Here is a 22,857-nt window from a genome sequence, read left to right as displayed (position 1 = left end):
CTCGTTATATTTAATCTCGCTACAATATAATACTATGAATATAGTAAATAAATAGAGTAAAAAGTTTTACTCGTTTAACGTTGGAGGAGGTCCAACAAGATATTAGAATTTTTTATTTAAATTTTGTGGTCCAATTATAATTATCTCGTTATTCCGGATTTTGTAGAACACAATTTTATGATACTTTAATTCAATAAGGGATGTAGGGGATAGTGATGCGCAATACATAGCCTCTCCTATTCAAATGTCAACCTCACCTGCCCGTGGGATGATCTAGATCATGATCATCCGATACATTCTGCTAGATAACAAACGAGGCTCTAGCGTCCGAGTAATTGCCGGTATAAGCAATCCCCCACTTACTGACCAACAGCTTCGGGTGGAAGAGTCGGTAAGTGGAAGGGCACCTTCTTGCCCTAGAAATGGAAAATCGTTTCTAAAGGCGGACGAACCAGATATGGTCAACGGCGTGGAGATGCATAAAGCAACGGGAAACCAATGCATTCAAGGCTCATAAAGCATCCCTAGGTAATCATCATGACTAACAATATAACCAAACACTCTACTGATCATGAAACTCGGAAAAAAAGATGCGGCAGAGGAAGAAACTCACAAGACTGCAAGTCCTCCCCGGTCGTCAACATGCGAAAACCTTGCAAAGTAGCGACTTGGAATGTTAGAAGTCTACATCAAGCTGGAAAAGTACGTAATGCCGTTAAAGAAATGGAAAGGCTGAATATAGATATTTTAGGAGTCAGCGATGTCCAATGGCCCGACTAAAAATAAACAATAAAACAATATATTATTCAGGAAGTCAAGACGGTTCACATAGATCTGGTGTTCGGATAATATTAAAGAAAAACATTGATGAAGCTGTAATAAATTTCACTCCATACTCCAACAGAATTATACTCTTACGATTAAACCAGAATAAACCCAAAATAAACATCCTACAAGTTTATGCTCCAACTGCGGACAAACCAGAGAGCGATATTGAAACTTTCTACGAAGACCTAGACCACATTTTAAAATCCATTAAAATGCAAAATGTAACAATTATAACGGGAGACTTTAACGCAAAGGTTGGGGAAGAAAAAGTAGAAGAATGTACAGGAGGATATGGTCTGGGCAACAGAAACGAAAGGGGTGACAGGCATATCGAATTTTGCCAAAGCAATAATTTTGTTATAGCTAATACATTATTCAAAATGCCAAAGAGAAGACTATATACCTGGAAGTCACCAGCAGATCAAGAAGAGAGAATTGTAAGAAACCAAATAGACTATGTATTAATTAGACAAAGATACAGGAACGCAATTATATCCGCAAAAACCTATCCAAGTGCCGACATAGGATCAGATCACAACCCAGTAGTGACCAAAATTAGGCTCAAAATGAAAATAATAAAACGAAGAACAACAAATGCAAAAATCGATACAAGTAAATTAAGAAACTCACACATAAGGCAACTACTGGCAGATGAAATCAACAACGGATTAATGAATGTTTAAGAACAAATTCTTCAAAATACTGAGCCGTATAAAAAAATGGTTATTAATAAAGACAGAAATAGATAAAAGTCAAAAAGAAATTCTAATACCAACCAGATATAAAAAGAAGCAATGGATGACGAAAGAAATTTTAGATTTAATGGAAGAAAGACGTCAATATAAAAAGAAAGATAATCAGATGTACAAAAAAAGGGATAAACAAATAAAATACAGAATTAAGAAAGCGAAAGAACAATGTTTAAAAAAACAATGCGCAGAAATAACAGAATACCAGAAAAGACATGATAGTTTTAACACATATAAAGAAAATTAAAGAATTAACTCACAACAATAGAACAAGAAAACCGAGAATGCTGAAAGATGCAAATGGAAAACTTGTGTTGAATACTAACGCCAAATTAAAAAATGGACAGAATACATCAATGAACTGGATATGGTTTTAAAGATATTAAAAGAGGAAATCAAAACGGCATTAAAAATCAGCAAAAATGGTAAAGCAGTAAGTCCAGACCAAATTCCTATAGAAACCTTAAAATGCATAAATGATGAAACCTTAGACATTATAGTAGACTTATTTAACTCAGTATACAAAACAGGACACATACCGAAACAATGGTTACTCTCCACCTTTTTTGCTATCCCTAAAAATACAAACGCTAAATATTGCAGTAAATACAGAACAATATCACTAATAAGTCACATTCTCAAATTATTCCTGAAAATAATACATGGTCGTATAAATAAAAAACTGGAAGAAGGAATAGATGATAGTCAGTTTGGGTTCAGAAACGGACTAGGAAACAGAGAAACGTTATTTGCTTTTAACGTGTTAGCTCAAAGATGCATGGATATGAATGTTGATGTGCATGTTTGTTACGTTGATTTTAAAAAAGCAATTGACAAAGTAGATATGAAAAATTAGTCCAAATTCTAAAGACAAAAAACATAGACCATAGGGACTTACGAATAATAACAAACCTCTACTGGAATCAAAGAGCACAAATCGTAATAGATAACGAATCCAGTCCAAAAATTGAAATCAGGAGAGGAGTTAGGCAGGGATGTATTATGTCCCCATTACTATTTAATGTATATAGTGAAGCCATTTTTAAAGAAGCATTACTATCTAAAAGTGAAGGAATAATAATTAACGGAAGATCTATTAACAACGTAAGATATGCAGATGACACCGTGATTATGGCAAGCCCTGCTGAACAACTCCAATTACTGCTAAACAAAACAAACAGTTTCTGTTAAAAATATGGACTAAAAATGAATATAAAAACGACCAAATACATAATAATAACAAAGAAAACAAATATACCAACAAACATACATTTGGGAAATGTACCGATAGAAAGGGTTGATAAACACAAATACCTAGGAACCTGGATTTCAGACAATAATGATGAAACAACCGAAATAAGAGCAAGGATAGAAATAGCAAGAAATGCGTTTGTAAAAATGAAAACAATTCTCTGCAACAAAGACCTTAGATTAGAACTGAGAGTAAGAGCACTGAGATGCTACGTGTTTTCGATACTGCAATATGGACTTGAAAGCTGGACAATAAAGCAAAAACACATAAATAAGTTACAGTCCTTTGAAATGTGGTGTTACAGGAGGATGCTTAGAAAGGAGATGCGAGAAATGGGCAAAGAATGCGAAATAATAAACACAATAAAAATAAAAAAGTTACAATATCTGTGACACGTAATGAGGGGACAGCGACATAACCTGCTAAGGCTGATAATACAGGGAAATATAAGAGGAGGAAGTAGTATAGGAAGAAGGAGAGTGTCATGGTTGAAGAATTTACGAATCTGGTGTAAATGTAGTTCTATAGAACTCTTCAGAGCAGCAGTAGATAGAGTAAAGATAGTGATGATGATATCCAACCTCCAATCGGGAGACGGCACTTAAAGAAGAAGAATGCAATCAATTGTTTTTCTTCTTTTAGTTTATTTTTGCTTTTGATTATTTATATTTTGAAAAATATATATATTCTATCTATCTATAACCGACGAAAAAATACTACGACGTCAACAATATTTTAAAATATATGAAATAATATTTATGATCCTTATCAATTGTTGAGCAGTGTAATAAGATAATTTAAATTATTTTTTAAGCAATTATCTTTTAATTCTAAATATTAGAGCAAGGTTATTCATATAATAGAATAGTTTTATTTTGCTGATAAATATCTGACACAATAATGTGTTTTTATCTTTGCCTTATCTCTACCTGAAAATATTTGTGTTATTTTGTTATGCATTTATAATTATTTAATGAATTTTCTAAATCCGGATCTGTGTTTCACTTTTATAAAACATAAATGAAATAACCGCGACACTTATTCACATCGTAGTGTTCTGTTGTACACATACAATTTGTAGCAATGGAGCGAGTTAAAAATTTTGAAGAACTAATCAGCGACTATATCGGTCCTAACAAAACTGTAGTGCAAAGCAAAGCCAGCGATTTGACGGCGCCTGGAGAAAACTATTTAAGTGATATGATAAAAATCGATGTAGTTTTAAAAGACAAAATTAGTAATAAGACTGAAGATTTACATTTGGTGGCAAAATTAGTAACTGATAATCAAGTGATGGGGCCCACATCTAATCTGACTAAAGCCGAAGTATATTTCTACAAAGTTGTTATTCCAGCGATAAAGTCCTTTCATAAAAAGTATTCTTTACCGTATCCCTCGTTTTATCCAGACTTTATAGGAGGTAGAATTAACTTGACAGGGGAAGCTGACAAGGCTGATGAAGATGCTATTCTTATTCTGGAAAATTTAGTAACAAAAGGTAAGATTCATTTATTATTTATTTTTATTGGTTATTTTTTCACATTTTTTAAAGGTATTTGATAAGAAATGTAAGTAGTATAATATGTACAATTTTGCTACTTTTTTCGGTAAAAATAGTTGCATGTGTACTTAGTACAATAATTCAAGTAATGCTGCATTATTTAAGGATATTTCTTTGGCCAGCTAACTAGCTCACCACGTTTTAAATAATAATACTGTTTTTAATAGTCATAGCTTTTAATTACAAAAAACAAAGTACATAATATACTGCTATTGATAATTGAACAATGTTGTTTCTAAGTTATAAAAGAATCAAGTAATAATTAGCATATCATATTAGTTTTAATAAACAATTTTACCGTTATATCAACGTAATAAAATAGTAATTGTTGATATGTAAAATTATAGTGCGATAAATAATACAACCAACTCCTATCAATTATTGCTGAGTCAATAGAAGATAAATGGTGCATTATTATTAGATAAATATAAGAGGAAACAGATTTCGTTACAGGGACGGTCCAACATAAAATTGTGATAATTTAATTTTAACAGGTACAAATTATCTTCTTCTATAGGTGCCGTCTCTAATGAAGGTTGGCGTTAACTTCTGCAAATTCATCTCTATCCTTTTCTATGCTTTTCTTACTAACCCTCATAATACCATATTTTTTTATGACACATAATACAAATAAGGTCAATAGTGACCCCAAAGCTGTCCATCAAACAGTCTAATAATATTTGTAAAAAAATGGATATGTATTTATATGAAATACATGTAAATTTTAAACTCTTTTTTAGTAAATTATAATAAAAAATTAATGGTTTTACAAACTGTTTGTTGTACATTCCAGTGAAGTAGTTATGTGATAATCATCACAAACAAATCAATTGCACTTCTGACATCTCTAATAATATTTTGTGTCCAAATTTCTGGGGCATTTCCATCATCTACCACGTTTCAATTCTTCAGGTTTTCCCGGATGACCTTGTGATGTAGAAGCTTCATCTGCGCTTGTTTCAGTAACAACTAACTCTTTTCTTAACTGCTTAAGAAATTCGCATCGTTTGTAACCTTTTTTCGTTTTCCAGTCTTCGTTTAGATGACACCATATAAGAGTTGAATGCGCTAATGTCAATCATATTATAAAAAACTATCACGGACCATCTTCTTGTTTGCCTTTTGACTGTACGTTCCGAGAAGCTTGTATATGGTGTCTACACCTGACTTTGTTTTATTTTTATCAAGAACTCTTGCCGGCTTTTGTTTTTCATCTTTAGAAATTTTACCACTATTATGCATAGTTGATAGCGAAGTACCAATTTTCCCTTTTTTCGGGCAGTAGGAGGCTAACATAGCTTTATGTTGGAAACCATATTTTGTTGAATATACATCCCTCTACGTGCATTTTCTAATTCCAGGAAAGTTCTGGTTTATTTTTTCTAATTGTTTCAAGCAATGTTAAGTTTTGTATGCTCGATTCTTTTGCAAGATCAAGGCTTGTAAAAAAATTGTCGGTAGTCACATTTCTTCCTGATCTTTTCAGTTCATTTGCGGTCCATTTGCTTTCCGGTTTTCCCACTTTATATTTATCAATTATACACATGAAGTTTGACTGTCGCATGTTGTCCAGATCTTTATCCCGTACTTCTCTGGTTTTAAAGGAATACAGTGTAGGTAAAAGTTTATGGTCGGTATGGTAATATTTAACAGGATATCTAACACAGATATAAAATCATATTTTCAGCGAATAGACAAAGATAACAATCATATTTCCCCTTGGTCTCCCCTCCATATTTCTTATTGAAGCCCATTACCCATTAGTGAGACGATTAATTCCGATCAGAGATATTTTACATATCTCTGGTTTCGATCCTAATATACCTCAGAAACTAGAGGCTGGTCGTTGACATTTTAAATATACAAATAATACTTACATTTACATTACACATTATTAAATGGCGAATCGTCTAAATTGACATTTAAAAATATAAGTTTTTCCACTTTTATTTTTAACCGTGTTCTTTTTTTATTTAAAATTAAACCAGACTTTAAACATGTGTTCACAAGGAACATATTTTGTTACAAAACTACAATATTTTATCAATATAGTGGTTAAGTTAGGATACACATGGCGATGGTTTTTCCACCACTGTAATGGACAGTTCCAATCTCCGTTCGTATTTTTTTGTGGGTAATATATCATCAGACAAATACATGTCGACTTCTTTTATATCTCTCGATAAAGGTGTATGTTTAGATGAGTCATGTCGAATTTATCAAAAATACACCATAGACTTAAGTCATCATTTATCAGTTTCTTTTTCTTGTACTGGTTAATTTTCAATAGTAAAATCTTCTTTTTCTTTTTTTATAGAAGTAACCAGCTTCTTAGCTTCTTCTTTTGTTTTTTTACCTTCACTTTTATCAGAAAATCCCTGCATTTTAAATAATTATTTATCATTTACGAATCTACGGTTTCTCACTGGTAAGCCAGCTAGTTGATGGTTGATTCAAAAAAACTACGTTTTGTGTAGACATAATCAGAGGAGCAACGAACACTTTACGTCGACGAGGACGATTAGTTGATCTGAGAGACTACTACAAAACTAAAAATAACTCTTTCGGGACAGTGGACAGTCGGGCTATCGGTTAACGTTGAAAAAAAAAAAAAACTAGGTATTCTGATAAATGAATGAGTTTCGATTTACGATTGATCTGCATTTTCGAAGGTGATGGATACTTCCATTATTAAAAATATTGGTTTAAAACAAAAGAAACAAATAGATATGGATTTACTAAACCTATGCAAAGACTCGTTTCATCCGTTTTTCATAGTTGAAGAACGAGCTTTTACAAAGTTTGCAGAAGTTACAAAATATCTGTATTACTACTGACCTCTGGACATCTGGAGTAACTGAGAGTTACATCGCATTAACAGGACAATATTTAACCGAAAATTTAGAATTTAAAACGGTTTTATTAGGCTGTTGCCATTTTTCTGAAAACCATAATTCAGAAAACATCGCTTTTGAAATTAGTAAAATTATTAATCAGTGGGGACTAAACCGAAAAGTGCATTTTGCAGTAACTGATAATGCCTCAAATATGGTCAAAGCTATTAAATATGTTTTTGGAATGAAAACATTTAAATTGTTTTGCTCATACGTTAAATTTATTGGTGGAGGACGCACAAATGCTGTCGTGTACAATAGATAAAATAAAAAGTCTTTTTTCGACAATTCGTCAAAAAACACATTTCAAAAAAAGTACCTTATCTTCAGAAAGGTTTTTAAATATCAATTACAACATAACAAATTTCCCAAACGGCCAATCCAAGACGTGGAAACTAGGTAGAACTTCACCTATTACATGTTAAAAAGAATGACCGAGTTAGAATAGGCAATCCGTTCCACATTGGTATTAGTTAATACAGACTTAGACTTGGACCAAATCTAAATAATGAAGACTGGATTCTTTGTTCTCAACTTTCCCAAATTTTACGGCCTTTTAAAGAAATAACAAGTACATTGAGTGGCCAAAAATACTTGAAAGGTAGTTCAGTGATTGTAATGGTACACTGCCTGCAAGAATCTTGCAATAAAATTTTTGCAAACGGTAACCTTACATACATAGTATCGGACATAGTACAATTACTAATATCGGGTTTAGCAAAAAGATTTAGAGGGATAGAAGAGAATGGCACATTGTCATTATGTACATTTATGGATTCACGTGTTAAAGTGCAGGGATTTTCGCACAAAAATTAAGCTAAAAACAAAAGAAAGAGTTAAGAAGCTGTTTACTATTACAAAATATTGTAAATGTGAACACATGTTCAAAATTTGATTTAATTTTAAATAAAAGAAGAACACGGTTAACAAGAAGTAAAGTAGAAAAACTTATGTTTTTAAATGTCAATTTAGACGATTCACGATTTAATAATAACGTGTAATGTAAATGTAAATAAGATTTACTATTTGTATTGTTTAGTTTATTTTTCAAGTTATAATAAATATATCCTTCATTAGTTTCTTTCACTTCAATAAATATACACATAAACGATAATATCCATTATGTTTGTGTATGTACTCGCTTTTCCCCTTTTCTATTATTGTATATATTGTATCATGTATTTTCGACGATATTTAAAGGGCGGACCTAATATACCTCTCACTTTTTAAACATGTGTTTCTCACTCCATCTTACGTAAGGTCCATACCGACCATAAACTTTTACCTACACCGTATATACTTAATACTGTGTAGTAAGTGGGCTCCTACCACGGAAAGTGTAAATCTTGTAATATGGATATCCGTAATTCAAAAAATTTCTAATTGGTGATAATTTATCTAAATCTGAATTTCTTCTTTTGGCTTTAGCATTATTAAACCGCAGACATTGGGAAAATGTAGTGAATCTGTTTCTGCTCATAGTTTTATTTTATATTTTAGGCGTCCATCTTCTACATTCATAAATTAGTAATTCCTTCGTTATTAGATTTGTAAACTCCTGCTAATATCAATAAGCCAACAAAACGCAAAGCATCCTTAGCATCCATATTTTTCCATAAATCTTTGTGCTTAAGTTCACCTTCTCCATAAGTTCATTAAACTACTTGGTTTACAATATTTTCTTTAAAAAATAAGCAAAAACTACTGAAAATTGTGTCAACGTTTTGTTTAGCATGTCTTGTAGTCTCTCATTTTGTATGCAAAAACATTTGGTTCTGCTTGGCGACTTGTTCTTTGAGTTTGTGGCTCAAAGTACCATTTTTCAAGTTTATTTTTTGACCTGCAGTACAATATACATATTATGTATCTTATAATTGAAAATATGAATAGAAACTTACATGTAAAAATTAGTTTGTTGGTCGTCATTATCATTAGATGTAAAATCTGCGTGAAATGGGTCATATTCTGCGTGTACTTCAGCAAAATCTTCTTCATTGCTAACGTCAGAATAAGCAGATCAACTTTACTATCACTATCAAATTCTTCCTACTACTGCAGCAAAATGACCTAAGTGACCTAAGTAAACCGAACTTCTTCCAGCCATAATTACTAAACCAATTAGCAAACATAGTACGAATTGTCTAAACGCAAAACATTCAATAGTTAGATCGAATTAGGGGAACATGCAGGGAGAAGCAAATAGCATGAAGCAAATTTTCATCTCTAAAAGCCTCACCCTACCTCTCAAAATTCGACTTCTGAAATGTTATGTATTCCCGGTTTTGTTATATAGAATGGAGGCGTGGACAATGACCGCAACATTGATGAAAAAGTAGAGGCCTTCGAAATGCGGGCTTACCGACGTATAATACGTATATCCTGGACTGAGCACGTGACCAACGAAGAAGTACTACGCCGGATAGGTAAAGAGAAAGAGGTAGGAATAAGTATAAAGAAAAGAAAGTTCTAATACTTGGGTCACGTTATGAGACATAATAAATATAGAGTACTACAGCTGATCATTCAAGGGAAAATAGACAGCCGAAGGGGTCCAGGAAGGAGAAGACACTGGTGGCTCCAAAACTTGCGGCAATGGTTCGGATTGTCATCTGCTGAACTATTCAGATCTGCCGTAAACAAAGTCAGAATAGCCATGTTGATTTCCAACGTTCGGAACGGACAAGGCACATGAAGAAGAAGATGCAGGGAGAAGTAGGAAAGTCAGTGATTTCCAGTAAAAAAAAAACACCTGTTTTTTTTACCACCAACACGGAAATCGGGGAAACAACTTACTAGCAAAACATACGTTACAGAACGCTTCACTCCCAAAAAATGTTTAAGCATTAAGAAGAAAGTATCAAAATAAGAGTCACTGGAAACCCTCATGGTATAACGTGTAACTTTTTAATTTTTTAGAAAAATTATACAAGCTACATACAAAACTTGTGCTCGAACTAAACATAGAAAACAACATATTAGGAAAAGTCTTTTTTGTTTTAAAGTTCAAGAAAAATAGTGATCCCGTAGTATCATTAGGGTTGAGGTTTGAAGGTCTAGTCCTGTCCAGTTCTTGATGTAACGCAGCCAGGTCATTTGTCATGTGACAGGAACATGCTTTCCTTCTATTTTTCCTTTCATTCAGCATCCATTTAAGGTCTCAAGTATTCAGCAAACTCGATATTTAAACTATACAACATGTTCGATTAGTTTGTCATTTAGTAATATTTATGGTATTCTTTTCTGTGATTACAATTGTTTTTGTTTTCTGTGCATTCATTTTAAGACCATATTTTTTACCATTGCTCACTACTTTGTTTAGCAGATTTTGTAGTTCTTCTTCGCTTTCGGTAATTAATCTTGTGCCTCATCTAGAGCTTGTGGAAATATGTCCTCTTAGTACAGGTTAAATAATAATGACGAGAGTATACAACCTTGTCTAATAACTTCTGTTTGGACTTTTATTGGCCTAGTCTCCCCTATCTCCGTTCTAATAAATGCATTTTACTTCCAGTACAGTTCACGTATTATATTTATATCATTGGGATCGATGTTTTTTTTTGTAAACATTCTATTAGTATTTCGAGATAGACTTTATCAAAGGATTTTTAATCATTATTTTAGTAACGAAATTATTTGTGACTTTCTTATAAATGTGTATAATATATTAAAAATTTTTTGAAAATTTAAAATTTAAAATTTAAAAATTTTGTTGGTGGTAGATTGCTTGGACTGTGGCGCTCTAGCGTTCTATTTGCCTGGGGTCTCATAAGGTTCTTCGCTAGTCTGTTGGAGTGGTTTTGCAGTTGTCTGTTGTATTTTTGGGAGTAACTGGCAATTTATTCTTTGCAGTCTTCATTTGAAAATCGCAATTAATATATTTATTCGGCATGTACCACAGTGCATTTCTGATAATGAGCAAGGTCTTCGATTGGAATCTCTCCAGGATGTCGATATTTATTCTCAACGCAGATTTCTACAGTTGGATTCCATAGCTCGATATTGGCCTTATCACTTGTATACTAGAATTTTATTGTACAAGTTCAATTGTGACCTTTTCCTATTAGAAAGTACATTTTACTGAGTTTCAGATCAAACTGTTTTCTTTTCGTGACTATGTGTTTCTTCCACGATTCTTGTATGTACTTACTTGCTATCGTTTACTTTAATTCGGTATGTTTGTAACCAAGTCTTAACCAAGGACACTAACCTGTATCTTCAACTTTATTTGAATTTAAGTTAGTGCACTGATCGATCCTTTACTTACTATAAGGAAATGATGATCGTAGAGATAGGATTTGAGGATTAGAAAATAGTTGAGAGAAAGGACTTGGCTTATTTTGTATAGCAGGTCAATGTGCCAGACTTTATCAAAAGGCTGCGTCATTTTCTGCTAGTGTTTCAAAAGCCATTGACGTCACTGAAAGTAGACTGATAGGTCTATAGGACTTAAATTCTTGTGCAGCCTTGCCTGGAGATATTAAAATGATTTGAGCTACTTTCCACCAACGTGTATATTAACCAGTTCTTAATATTGCGTCAAAAATCTGTGTTAGGTGTTGCACTTCTTTTTTGGAAAGTTGTTTTAGAATTTTTGGAATGATTAAGTCGAACCCAGTACAATCAACGTTGTTGTTTTAAGCATGTGGTTGGAATACCTCGTCCAAGTATTTGGTAAACACTGTGGGTTTGTTTTTTTACTCGGTAGTTATCGTCCGCTACTGGCTCGGATAAGCGGATTAGAGAGTTGTGGTCGGTAAATCTTTCGTGTTGCCTTCCCTCGCGAGTATTCGGAGTTTTCCGTGGCAGATAGATTTTGTATATATCGTTTTATGTGGTTGTTTTTGTTGTCTAACAAAGTTTTTAATCGGGCTGTAGCTTGGTTAAATCTATTTTTATCCTGGGGTGTGCGGGTTATTTGCCATATTTTTCTTAGTCTTCGTTTTTCTGCGATTTTTCTTTTATTTCGTTGGGTGTGATTGCTTTTATTTGTGTAAGTGTAGACTGCCAGCCAGCTACTTGAATTATACTATTTAACTGATCTACTTCTTCGTCAATATCGCCATCAGATTTTAGTGTGATGGTTAAATCCAGTTTGTCATCAAAACAATAGCCCGGAATGTATTCCAATTGGTATATCTATTACGTAGATATGACGGAGGTACTGTTTCAAGAATATTTGTGGATATCATGATCAAGACAGGAGAGCAGTCGGATGAAAGATCGAAACAAGATTGTGCTGTCTGGGATTTGAGTGATATTCCTTTGGTTATACAGAAATTGACTTTGGCACTTCTTTCTTTTCTAGTTGCATGATCCCCAGCGCGGTTTACACAGCGTGGTCTAAAACGGCTGTATGACTTGGTATGTCCGTATCGCTGACATTTAGAGCATTGTGGTATCTCTCTTTTTAGTATGGTAATATAATTGTAATCTTATGGTTTAATCTCGGCATCATATATTTTATTATTATCAGAAGGTTCCAGGTCACTTTAGTTTTAGGGTGTTTGATGTTTCAAATATTTTTAACAATGTGACGTTTCTACACTATTTTTTTTTATAAGATCTTTGTCTATCGAGTAATGCATTTTCTTTAGAACAACCCTGAAACTGCGCTCGTTTTTTATCTGACAAGTATTAAACTCTGTATTCTTTTCACCTAGGGCTTTTGTTATTGTACTATAATAGTAATCAGCAGTTGTGGCTGAAGTTTAACTTTATCAAAGCTAAGAACCTTTAATTCATGTGTTTTAGTAATTTGGTTTAGTAATTCGATAAGTGGGGTATGTGTTAACTTCTTTAATAAATATTGGAGGTGGATGTCCTTTCATTGTCATTAATTTCATCATTTTTTGATTCACTATTTAGTGCCTCGAATCTGCGAGAAAACTAGACAAAACACTGTCCAGCTATGAATACCTAGACAAAGAAGTGAGAGAATAAGTACAAAAAGCAAATAGACTGGCAGGATGCCTTAATAACACTATATGGCGAAACAGACACTTTAAAACTGAAATGAAGTCAAGAATTTATAAAGGCGTTGTAAGACCAATATTGACATATGCCTCAGAAATAAGACCTGACACAGTCACAATACAAAGGCTACTGAAAACGGCAGAGATGAGAGTACTAAGAAGAATTACAGGAAAACATTAGAAGAAGAAGGAAAAGTAAAGACATTAAAAGGAAATGTAACGTACAGTATATAAAAGAACAGACTCTACATAGAAAAAAGACTGGAATAATTACACAAGCAGAATGGGGGATACCCGTGTCATCAAAATAGCAAGAGAAGTCACCAATCGGCAGAAGAAGTATCGGACGACCGCGCAAAAGATGAAGTGACAACCTTTCATAGAGATATTAATTAACCAATGAACAAGCAGAATTGCTTATAAAGAAGAAGAAGAAGAAGAACTAGATAAAGAATCTGTTAGAAGTTGGAGTCCGCGAGTTCAGCCAGTAATTGTTTTCTTTGTGTTTGTTTTACACTTCTTTTGTCTAGACTAGCTCTATGAGTTTTGTTGGAGTTTTCAACTTTTGGCACATTTTAATTCAAAGTGGTGGAAAGTAGTTTAATATATTGGGGTTTCTATAAGGATTAAAAGTAAGCCGTGTTTAAAGGTTAATAAATTTGAATATTACCTTGTAATTTTTAATCAGTTCACTTTTGGTATTGTGGAGCGTACGCCACTGGCTGCTGACTCGTAGTTGGATTCATTAGGTCACAATACATCGCATCGGTTCGTTGGATTGCAGAATATGCCGGTTTATCGCCTTAGGAGCGTAGTTTTTCATTTTCCATTTTCGTCTTTTGGGTTCCATTAACAATCGCTTAATTTGTTTCATTACAAAAACTGGATTTTTATGGTCCTAGTCCCCCCATTCTATTAGTATTTCAAGATAAACTGTTATGAAAGGCCTTTTCATAAATTATGAAACACAGTTATGCATTTTTTGTTGAACGCGACATTTTTGCATGAGCACAATGAAACTAAACACGGCCTCTGTGGTACCCATACCATTCCTAAAATCAAATTGTTTTGGGCTCATATCCTCTTTTAGAACAATTTTTGTGAATTCTGTTATAAATTATTTTCATAAATAACATTAACATAATGGGACCTGAGACTTAGCAGTCGAAAATTGTTACATTTTGCGTTGTTCGATTTATTAAGAGGTATAAGCTTACGTCTTAGCCAATCTAGTGGAATTTTGCAATTTTTATAAAAGACTATTGAAGATTTTTGCATGGAAATATACGTGTTCGACTTCTAAGAGCTTTAAAATTTCACTGTGAATGTTATCGGGAACAGGCAACTTTATGGATTTCATGTTTTTCAATGCGAGTTTTATTTCTGATGTTCCATCCATCCAATGGCGCTACAGCCCAAATCGGGCATTGGCCTCCTTCAACAGGCTTCTCCAACCATCTCTATTTACCGCTGTTCTTTTCCATGAACGCGTTCCCAGGCAGTTCCTGGCATCCTCATCGACTTCATCTTCCCATCTCTTTTTAGGTCTTCCAGCAGGTCTTTTTCCCTGCATTCTTGCATTTAATAATTTTCTGGGGATTCTATTCTCATGCATGCGGACCACGTGCCCTGCCCATCGTAATCTCTGCAGTTTAGTATGTTGTGCTTGAGTTGGTTCGCTATAATGCTCGTATATTTCTCTATTGTACCTAATTCGCCAGTTGTTGTTTTCACTTATTGGGCCCAGGATCCTACGTAATATTTTTCTTTCAAACACATCTAATGCATTGGCAGATTTCTGTGCCACCACCCATGTTTCGCAACCATAACTTACTATGGGCCTGATTATTGTTTTATAGACCCGGAGTTTTGTTTTCCGGTGTACGTCTCGCGATTTGAATATGTGGCCCATCGCGAAATAGGCTTTATTTGCCAGCACAAGCCTTCTATTTATTTCCGGTTCTTCTTCATTGCTTGCGACCAGATCCATTCCTAGGTATGTGAATCTATTTACATGTTCTATGTTTCTTATATTTCTGATGTTAGAATGAGTAAATTATTATCAGTGGTTGAAACGTCTACATATTAACATCTTGTTCCCTGTTATTTGAGAATAGATTTCGTATCTATATTTTCCATTCATCGTTTACTCATTCTAATGTTGCCACGACTCTATGATACATGCTTGTAAATACACGACACTGTCTATTATTTTTATTTCCAATTAGTTTTTTTTTATTTTCTAGCTCTTTACATGTTTTGTAAATATATATATATATATATATATATATATATATATATATATATATATATATATATATATATATATATATATATATATTTAACCTTTTACAGCATACATTATGTTTTAGATAGAATAACATTTTTTTTGCAAAATTTAAGATTTTGTTGTTATAAAGAAGTATATTTACCAAAGAATTTACAACAATTTTCTACTAAAAAAGAAAATAAAAAAATAAGCCATATATGGCTTCCTATGCAATAAACCTAAAATGTACAAAAATAGACAGGTCTAAATAGGGCTTCCTATGCAATAAACCTAAAATGTACAAAAATAGACAGGTCTAAATAGGGCTTCTTATGCACTTAAACTAGTTATTGTTTTTAGAAGTGAAATTCTACGAAACAATTTCTATCTTTGTTTAAACATAAAAATACGTTACATTTAGAACATCTAACAAATGATCCAAATTTACAGTCATTATAGCACAACAATCTTGTATCGTTCCACTGGGGAAAGTGGCCATTGGCGTCTATACGAACTTTATTGCTTGGATAATCTTGACGCACAGTAAGCCGCTTTTTTTATTTGTGAGTTTCTGCTTCAGTTGTGGAACTTCTTGGTGAATTAACATTTAATAATGATCGACCCCTTTTCTTTGGCAAACTATTCTTGCCCACCTTGCATAAATTTTCTACAATATATTGTTTGAAGTCAAATAATGGCATATAATTTACATTTTTTTGGCGCCACAGGATCCATGCATTCGCAATGCACATGCCCAATAGATGAAAAAATATTTTTTTGTACCATTTTTTTGAACGTAACTGAATCCTATAGAGCCCTATCATGGAATCCAATAGATCAACTTCTCCCATATGCTTGTTATAAACATCTATTGATTTAGGACAAGGAATTTCACGATATTTTTTGGCTTCTCGAAAATAGCGCTCTCTGGAAGTAATAAAAAAACTACCTACGTATGCTGAGAGCATGGTAACTAGTTTGTTGTACAAAAAAACACAAGAGATTTCTACTTCATCTATAAAAGCAGTTTTCTCTACCATAGTACCTCGACCATGTTTTTTTAACTCTTTTGGTGTAGGCAATTGGCAGTTTGCTACTCTGTTAATTTTAGCTGTCCCTAAGAGCAGCAGACCATTTTGTAAAAAATAAACTTGTAGGTTAGGGCTGTTGAACCAATTATCAAAACATACTTTATGATTTTTGTGCCGTGGGATTTTACTAGTTAGTTTTGTAACTATATTTCCACTTGCTCCAAGATCTGATGCACCATCAGATATAACATTACTTTGCTTTCCAGCAAAAATATCAAAATCGTAGCTGAATCCTGAAACTACACTAAGTATCAAATTTTTGGATCCCCATTTCTTGGGTTTTTTAGGATTGTATTGTTTTAGACTGTGTCTTGTTGTAGTAGGTATGATTTGTTCATCAATAGAGAGATATTCTTCTTTAGGGACTAATAATATTTGTTCACGTATGTTCTCTACGAGAGGTCTTATTTTAAAAAGTTTATCGTGACAGGGTAAACCAGCTCGTATAAACTTATTGTTGTCATTGAAATTTAAACATTTTTTATTCTCTTCCCACCGATTACAACTCATAGTTTCGTATACAAGTCGTTGGTCTAAACGTGACTTCCAGTAGAGTCTACTAGAGGGCCATTTTAAAATTGACATAAATACGCTGATTCCAATAAATTGTTCAATTTCATACTTCGTAATGTTGCCAGGTTTGTTGACGTTATCTTGCACTTATTTTAAATTTGACTCATTAACTATTAACTCCAATAAGTCGCCATTAAAAAAAATTTAAAAAAGTCTATAGAACTCTTCAATCTCTGCATGCATTCTGGTCATTCTGATTCTCCCAAGAAAGCATAATAATTTTCATAATAACTCTTCAATTTTGATTCCTTCTATAATATTTTCTCTTTCTTGTTTTGAGATGTGGATATTGATTTATTTTGTCTGCTGGTTTGAGTCCTATTGAGGTAGTTGCCCTTACATCGTCAACTTTTGATTTGGCATCAGATGTCTCTATGTCAGAATAATCAGTTTCAGATACTACTACGCACTGAAGACGTTGTTTTATAGACGAAGAAGGTAAATATTCTTCGTCTGAATTAGTATAATCATCGTCGTTTAACCCTCCATCATTGGGAATAGTGTTCACATATTTAGAACTGCTATAAAACCTTTGGGGATCCATTTCTGAAAACAAATAATATCTACATAAATTACTGTTCAAACGCATACAAAGCCATATATGGCTTCGACAAAATGTGTATATTTTTTACGATAATGCAAAAGAAGCCATAATTATATGGATGATCACTAAATGTCGTTTTCTCTGACAAACCCAAGTAAATATTCACTAAATATCATCTAACTTATAAAAAACAAACACCAATAAGACATGAAATACTAAAAAACAAACAGATGTGGAAGTTATAATTCTATACACGCGTTCGCCGTTACAAATTTATATGGGAGTCAATCTACACAATCATTACATTATGTAATGCTATAGGTAAGAGAGAGCAGAAAGAGAAAAAGAATTAGGTATATAGATATATGGTGCATCGTTTGCTGTATATAAACATTTGACCTGTAATAGGAGTATAGTAACTGAAGGATTGAATCAATATTTTAATAAAAATATATATTTTTATTTTCATATGTGTATAAAAGGAGCTGAATGCAAAAAATTTTTTTACACATACTCTGCAGTAAAATTCACTGTTTATTTTGTTATTAATATTAAAATACAATACAATACACTGCAACATAATTCAATATAATAATACAATACAAATTAAAATGCAATCTTCATAAGTATTTACAAATGACAATATACATAACTTACTTACGCATATGTTTAATTTATCATCATAATAATATTAATAAAAAAATAATAATATTAATAAATATTAAATATATTTACAAAAGGAATACTTTTATTCTCGAGAGAGAAAGAGAGAAAATATATCTTCTGTCTCTCTCTCACCTATATCTTACATATATAATGATTTTGCCGATTCACTCCCGTACAAATTTCCAACGTCGAACGCGGGTATAGAAGTATAACTTCAAAAAATGTTTGTGGAAGATAAAAATACAAAACCAACAACTCAAGTTATGTTGTAAATTTTCATTTTATTTTAAAATTCAGCATTTTTGCCTATATTACATATATTTAATAAGATTAACGTGAGGTTTTTAAATATTTCAAAAATAAAAAAGAAAATTTATATTGGGAATCGAACACACATATACCAGTCTATGAACCAAACACGTAAAACATTTGCCAATTAGACATGACACTAACGTATTTCAAAATTGACAGTTCTCGGTCATACAGTTATTTATTGTAATTATTATTTGGAAATCTAATAATAAAATAATTATGAACATTTAATAAATAATACAAAACATATCACATAAATAATAATATTAATATATATCATATTATATATTATATATATATATATATATATATATATATATATATATATATATATATATATATATATATAATATATATATATATATATATATATATATATATATATATATATATATATATATTATATATATATATATATAATATATATATATATATATATATATATTATATATATATATATATATAATACAAGGAGACACCATATCCCCTAAGCTCTTCACTGCAACCTTAGAAAATATCTTCCGGAAATTAGACTGGAACAACCAAGGTCTATGTATAGATGGAGAATACCTAAACCATCTTAGATTCGCTGATGACATCATTCTAATTGCTAGAAGTCCTGAAGAATTACAACTGCAAATTAATGACCTTAATACAGCCAGCAATGAGGTAGGCCTAAAAATGAACCTAGCAAAGACTAAAATAATGTGCAATGATCTGATCGCCAACGTGGAAATAAAAATTAATGAAACCTCGCTAGAAGTAGTAGATGAGTACATATACCTGGGACAGCTCATACATAAATCGGGATCACTACTTCCGGAAATCAACAGACGAATAAAACAAGCGTGGTCAGCATTCGGACGAAATTCCATAGTCTTCAAGTCCAAAATGCCACTATACCTCAAGAAGAGAGTATTTAATCAATGCATATTACCCGTCTTGACATATGGATGTGAAACTTGGATATTAAAGAGAGAAATAACGTCGAAACTCCAAGTAACTCAAAGAGCAATGGAAAGATGTATGCTAGGGATAACAAAGAGGGATCGTAAAAGAATTGAATGGATACGGAGGCAAACCCAGGTGACTGATGTAATCCAAAGAATAAAATCCCTGAAATGGCAATGGGCAGGACATATGGCAAGAAGAACAGATAACAGATGGACCACTAGAACAACTATGTGGTACCCCAGGAACGCTAAGAGACCAAAGAGGCGCCCAAATCTCAGATGGGATTATGATATTAGAAAATTAACAGGAACAACGTGGTCTCGAATAGCACAAGATAGAAAAATATGGGCGCAAATGAGCGCAAATTATTCGAACAACGTATAACTAAGACATCGTCGAATAATAATAAGAACATAGAATAACTTTGAAATAAGGGAGGCTGCACCGTAATTGGAAACGGTTGATAAAGCTGCACATGATGATGATGATATATATATATATATATATATATATATATATATATATATATATATATATATATATATATATATATCATATCATTTAAATAATTTTAATTAATCAAAAAAATTAATTAGCTAATTATTGCTTGGCGCACCAAGACTTTAAATATCACAATAATATATATATATATATACAATATTAAATATATATATACAAAAGCAACATTTTTATTCTCGAGAGAGAAAGAGAGAAAATATATCTTCTGTCTCTCTCTTACTCATATCTTACATATGTAATAATTTAATCGATTCACTCCCGTGCAAATTTCCAACGTCGAGCGCGCGTATAAAAGTATAACTTCAAAAATTAATTACTTACTTGGAAAACGCCGATGTTTGAAGATCAATTTTTCACTTGTTCTAAAAAATCGCAATGCACAGCACGTTATAACTAAAATGATTGGGTTGACTTGTCTAGCAGAGTTGCCAGATTTTAAAAATATATAGAGGTTTCCAAACAAATCTACGGTTCACGTTATGCTGTGCCTGCGTATGTGCTGAACTTTAAACTTACATACATACATAATACATGAATTTCCATGCGGTAGAGGGATATATATATATATATATATATATATATATATATATATATATATATATATATATATATATATATATATATATATATATATATATATATATATATATATATATATATATATATATTATTGTGATATTTAAAGTCTTGGTGCGCCAAGCAATAATTAGCTAATTAATTTTTTTGATTAATTAAAATTATTTAAATGATATGATTATGACTCTATCACAATTTTTTTATTCTTTTATCTCAGGGTTAAATTCGTGCTTCAACATCTATGCTATTACATGTGAAAGGTAAGGTCCAAAGAATACCGGAATAATAAAAAACACATATGATCTAACACTATATATTGAAATAAAAATAATGAAATACTTCACACTCAATAGTTTTCAATAAACAAATCTCATATAATGATTCTCAAAATTTTGTTCTACGTACGTGAACAATTCAAAATTAATGGTACAAACAATATTAATTGAAATCTCAAAATCCCAAACTATTCTAACTCTCCTAATCAAAATATTTATATCCTTTCTAAATTAAGTGTAAAGATTGTGTTATCAATAAGAAAAAAACTGCAGAAAACAAAAATATCTCTCTCTGATGATGAGTGGTCCAAATCCTTGTTCCTTGTAGACTATATTATCTCCTCTCAACCGCTCCCTATGTAATCAGCAATCTTACAACAGATTGTTGCAAGTATATCGTCCTTAATGATCTCCTTCAAAAGCACAAATCATTCAAATTATGATAGCCTTTCTCCTCTCGATAAACTGAATCTCTCGTTGGCCCGAGTGAAAAATGACTCTTGGAATATCTTCTCTTTACGATAAACTGAATCTCTCGTTGGCCTGAACAGTGACTCTTGGAATATAAGTAGAAAAATCTGACTTACAATATTTTGCTGCTTCAGCTTCTGTCAGATACACTATCTCCACAAAAACTCACTAACATTCAACACTACTGCCTGCTACATCTCGGGAACCGCCAGAGAACAATCACTGTTCGTCTTACAGACTTGAAAAACCAACTGATTTTCTTTTCTCTCTCCTAAATCTAGCTGAACTTTCATTCCTACATACCTATCCTACCTTTTTCAATCTCGCCAATCAAAACTCGTCACAATTCCCCCATTTTTTCATTTCGATAACAAACAAATTTTTACCTATAATCATAAAATTTCCTAAAACTTATTTACAAATAATATTTTTCTATAGTTCTTAAAAACTAACAAAAACCTCTTTCTAAAATCTCTTCTATTGTCTTTAATCAACGCATTAATGTATTTGGAAAACCCGGTTCAATTGTCTTTGGATTTCACTTAAAATTATGCGGGTCACTCAAGTATAACAAAGAAATAATTTATGTATAGCTTACATTTTGTTTAGTACAGGTAATCCAAGAATTTAATAACTTTCCTTCTTCGAAATGTTTGTTGGTTATACTTTCAGAATTATTTTACTGTTTTTTGAAATTTGAAATATTTTAAACAAACCAATATTTTTCTCGATTTTACATATCATAACAATATATATATATATATATATATATATATATATATATATATATATATATATATATATATATATATATATATATATATATATATATATATATATATTATTGTGATATTTAAAGTCTTGGTGCGCCAAGCAATAATTAGCTAATTCATTTTTTGATTAATTAAAATTATTTAAATGATATGATTATGACTCTATCACAATTTTTAATTATTTTATCTCAGGGTTAAATTCGTGCTTCAATATCTATGCTATTACATGTGAAAGGTAAGGTCCAAAGAATACCGGAATAATAAAAAACACATATGATCTAACACTATATATTGAAATAAAAATAATGAAATAATTCACACTCAAAAGTTTTCAATAAACAAATCTCATATAATGATTCTCAAAATTGTGTTCTACGTACGTGAACAATCAAAATTAATGGTACAAACAATATTAATTGAAATCTCAAAATCCCAAACTATTCTAACTCTCCTAATCAAAATATTTATATCCTTTCTAAATTAAGTGTAAAAATTGTGTTATCAATAAAAAAAAAACTGCAGAAAACAAAAATATCTCTCTCTGATGATGAGTGGTCCAAATCCTTGTTCCTTGTAGA

General features: G+C 31.9%; 1 protein-coding gene across 1 annotated transcript in view; it reads left to right on the top strand.

The window, feature by feature from the left end:
* Positions 1 to 3,859: 3,859 nt before the first annotated feature.
* Positions 3,860 to 22,857, top strand: part of LOC140445367 (uncharacterized) — a 31,978-nt gene continuing 12,980 nt past the window's right edge. Inside the window, exon 1 of the mRNA XM_072537346.1 lies at positions 3,860 to 4,327. Within this exon, the coding sequence (XP_072393447.1) occupies positions 3,913 to 4,327 (415 nt within the window). The 5' untranslated portion in view covers positions 3,860 to 3,912. The remainder of the gene's footprint in view (positions 4,328 to 22,857) is intronic.

This window comes from Diabrotica undecimpunctata, chromosome 7 (assembly GCF_040954645.1).
Source record: "Diabrotica undecimpunctata isolate CICGRU chromosome 7, icDiaUnde3, whole genome shotgun sequence".
Taxonomy (NCBI): Eukaryota; Metazoa; Arthropoda; class Insecta; order Coleoptera; family Chrysomelidae; genus Diabrotica; species Diabrotica undecimpunctata.
Note: the sequence above shows the minus strand (reverse complement) of the source record. Positions and strands in the feature narration are given on the sequence as shown.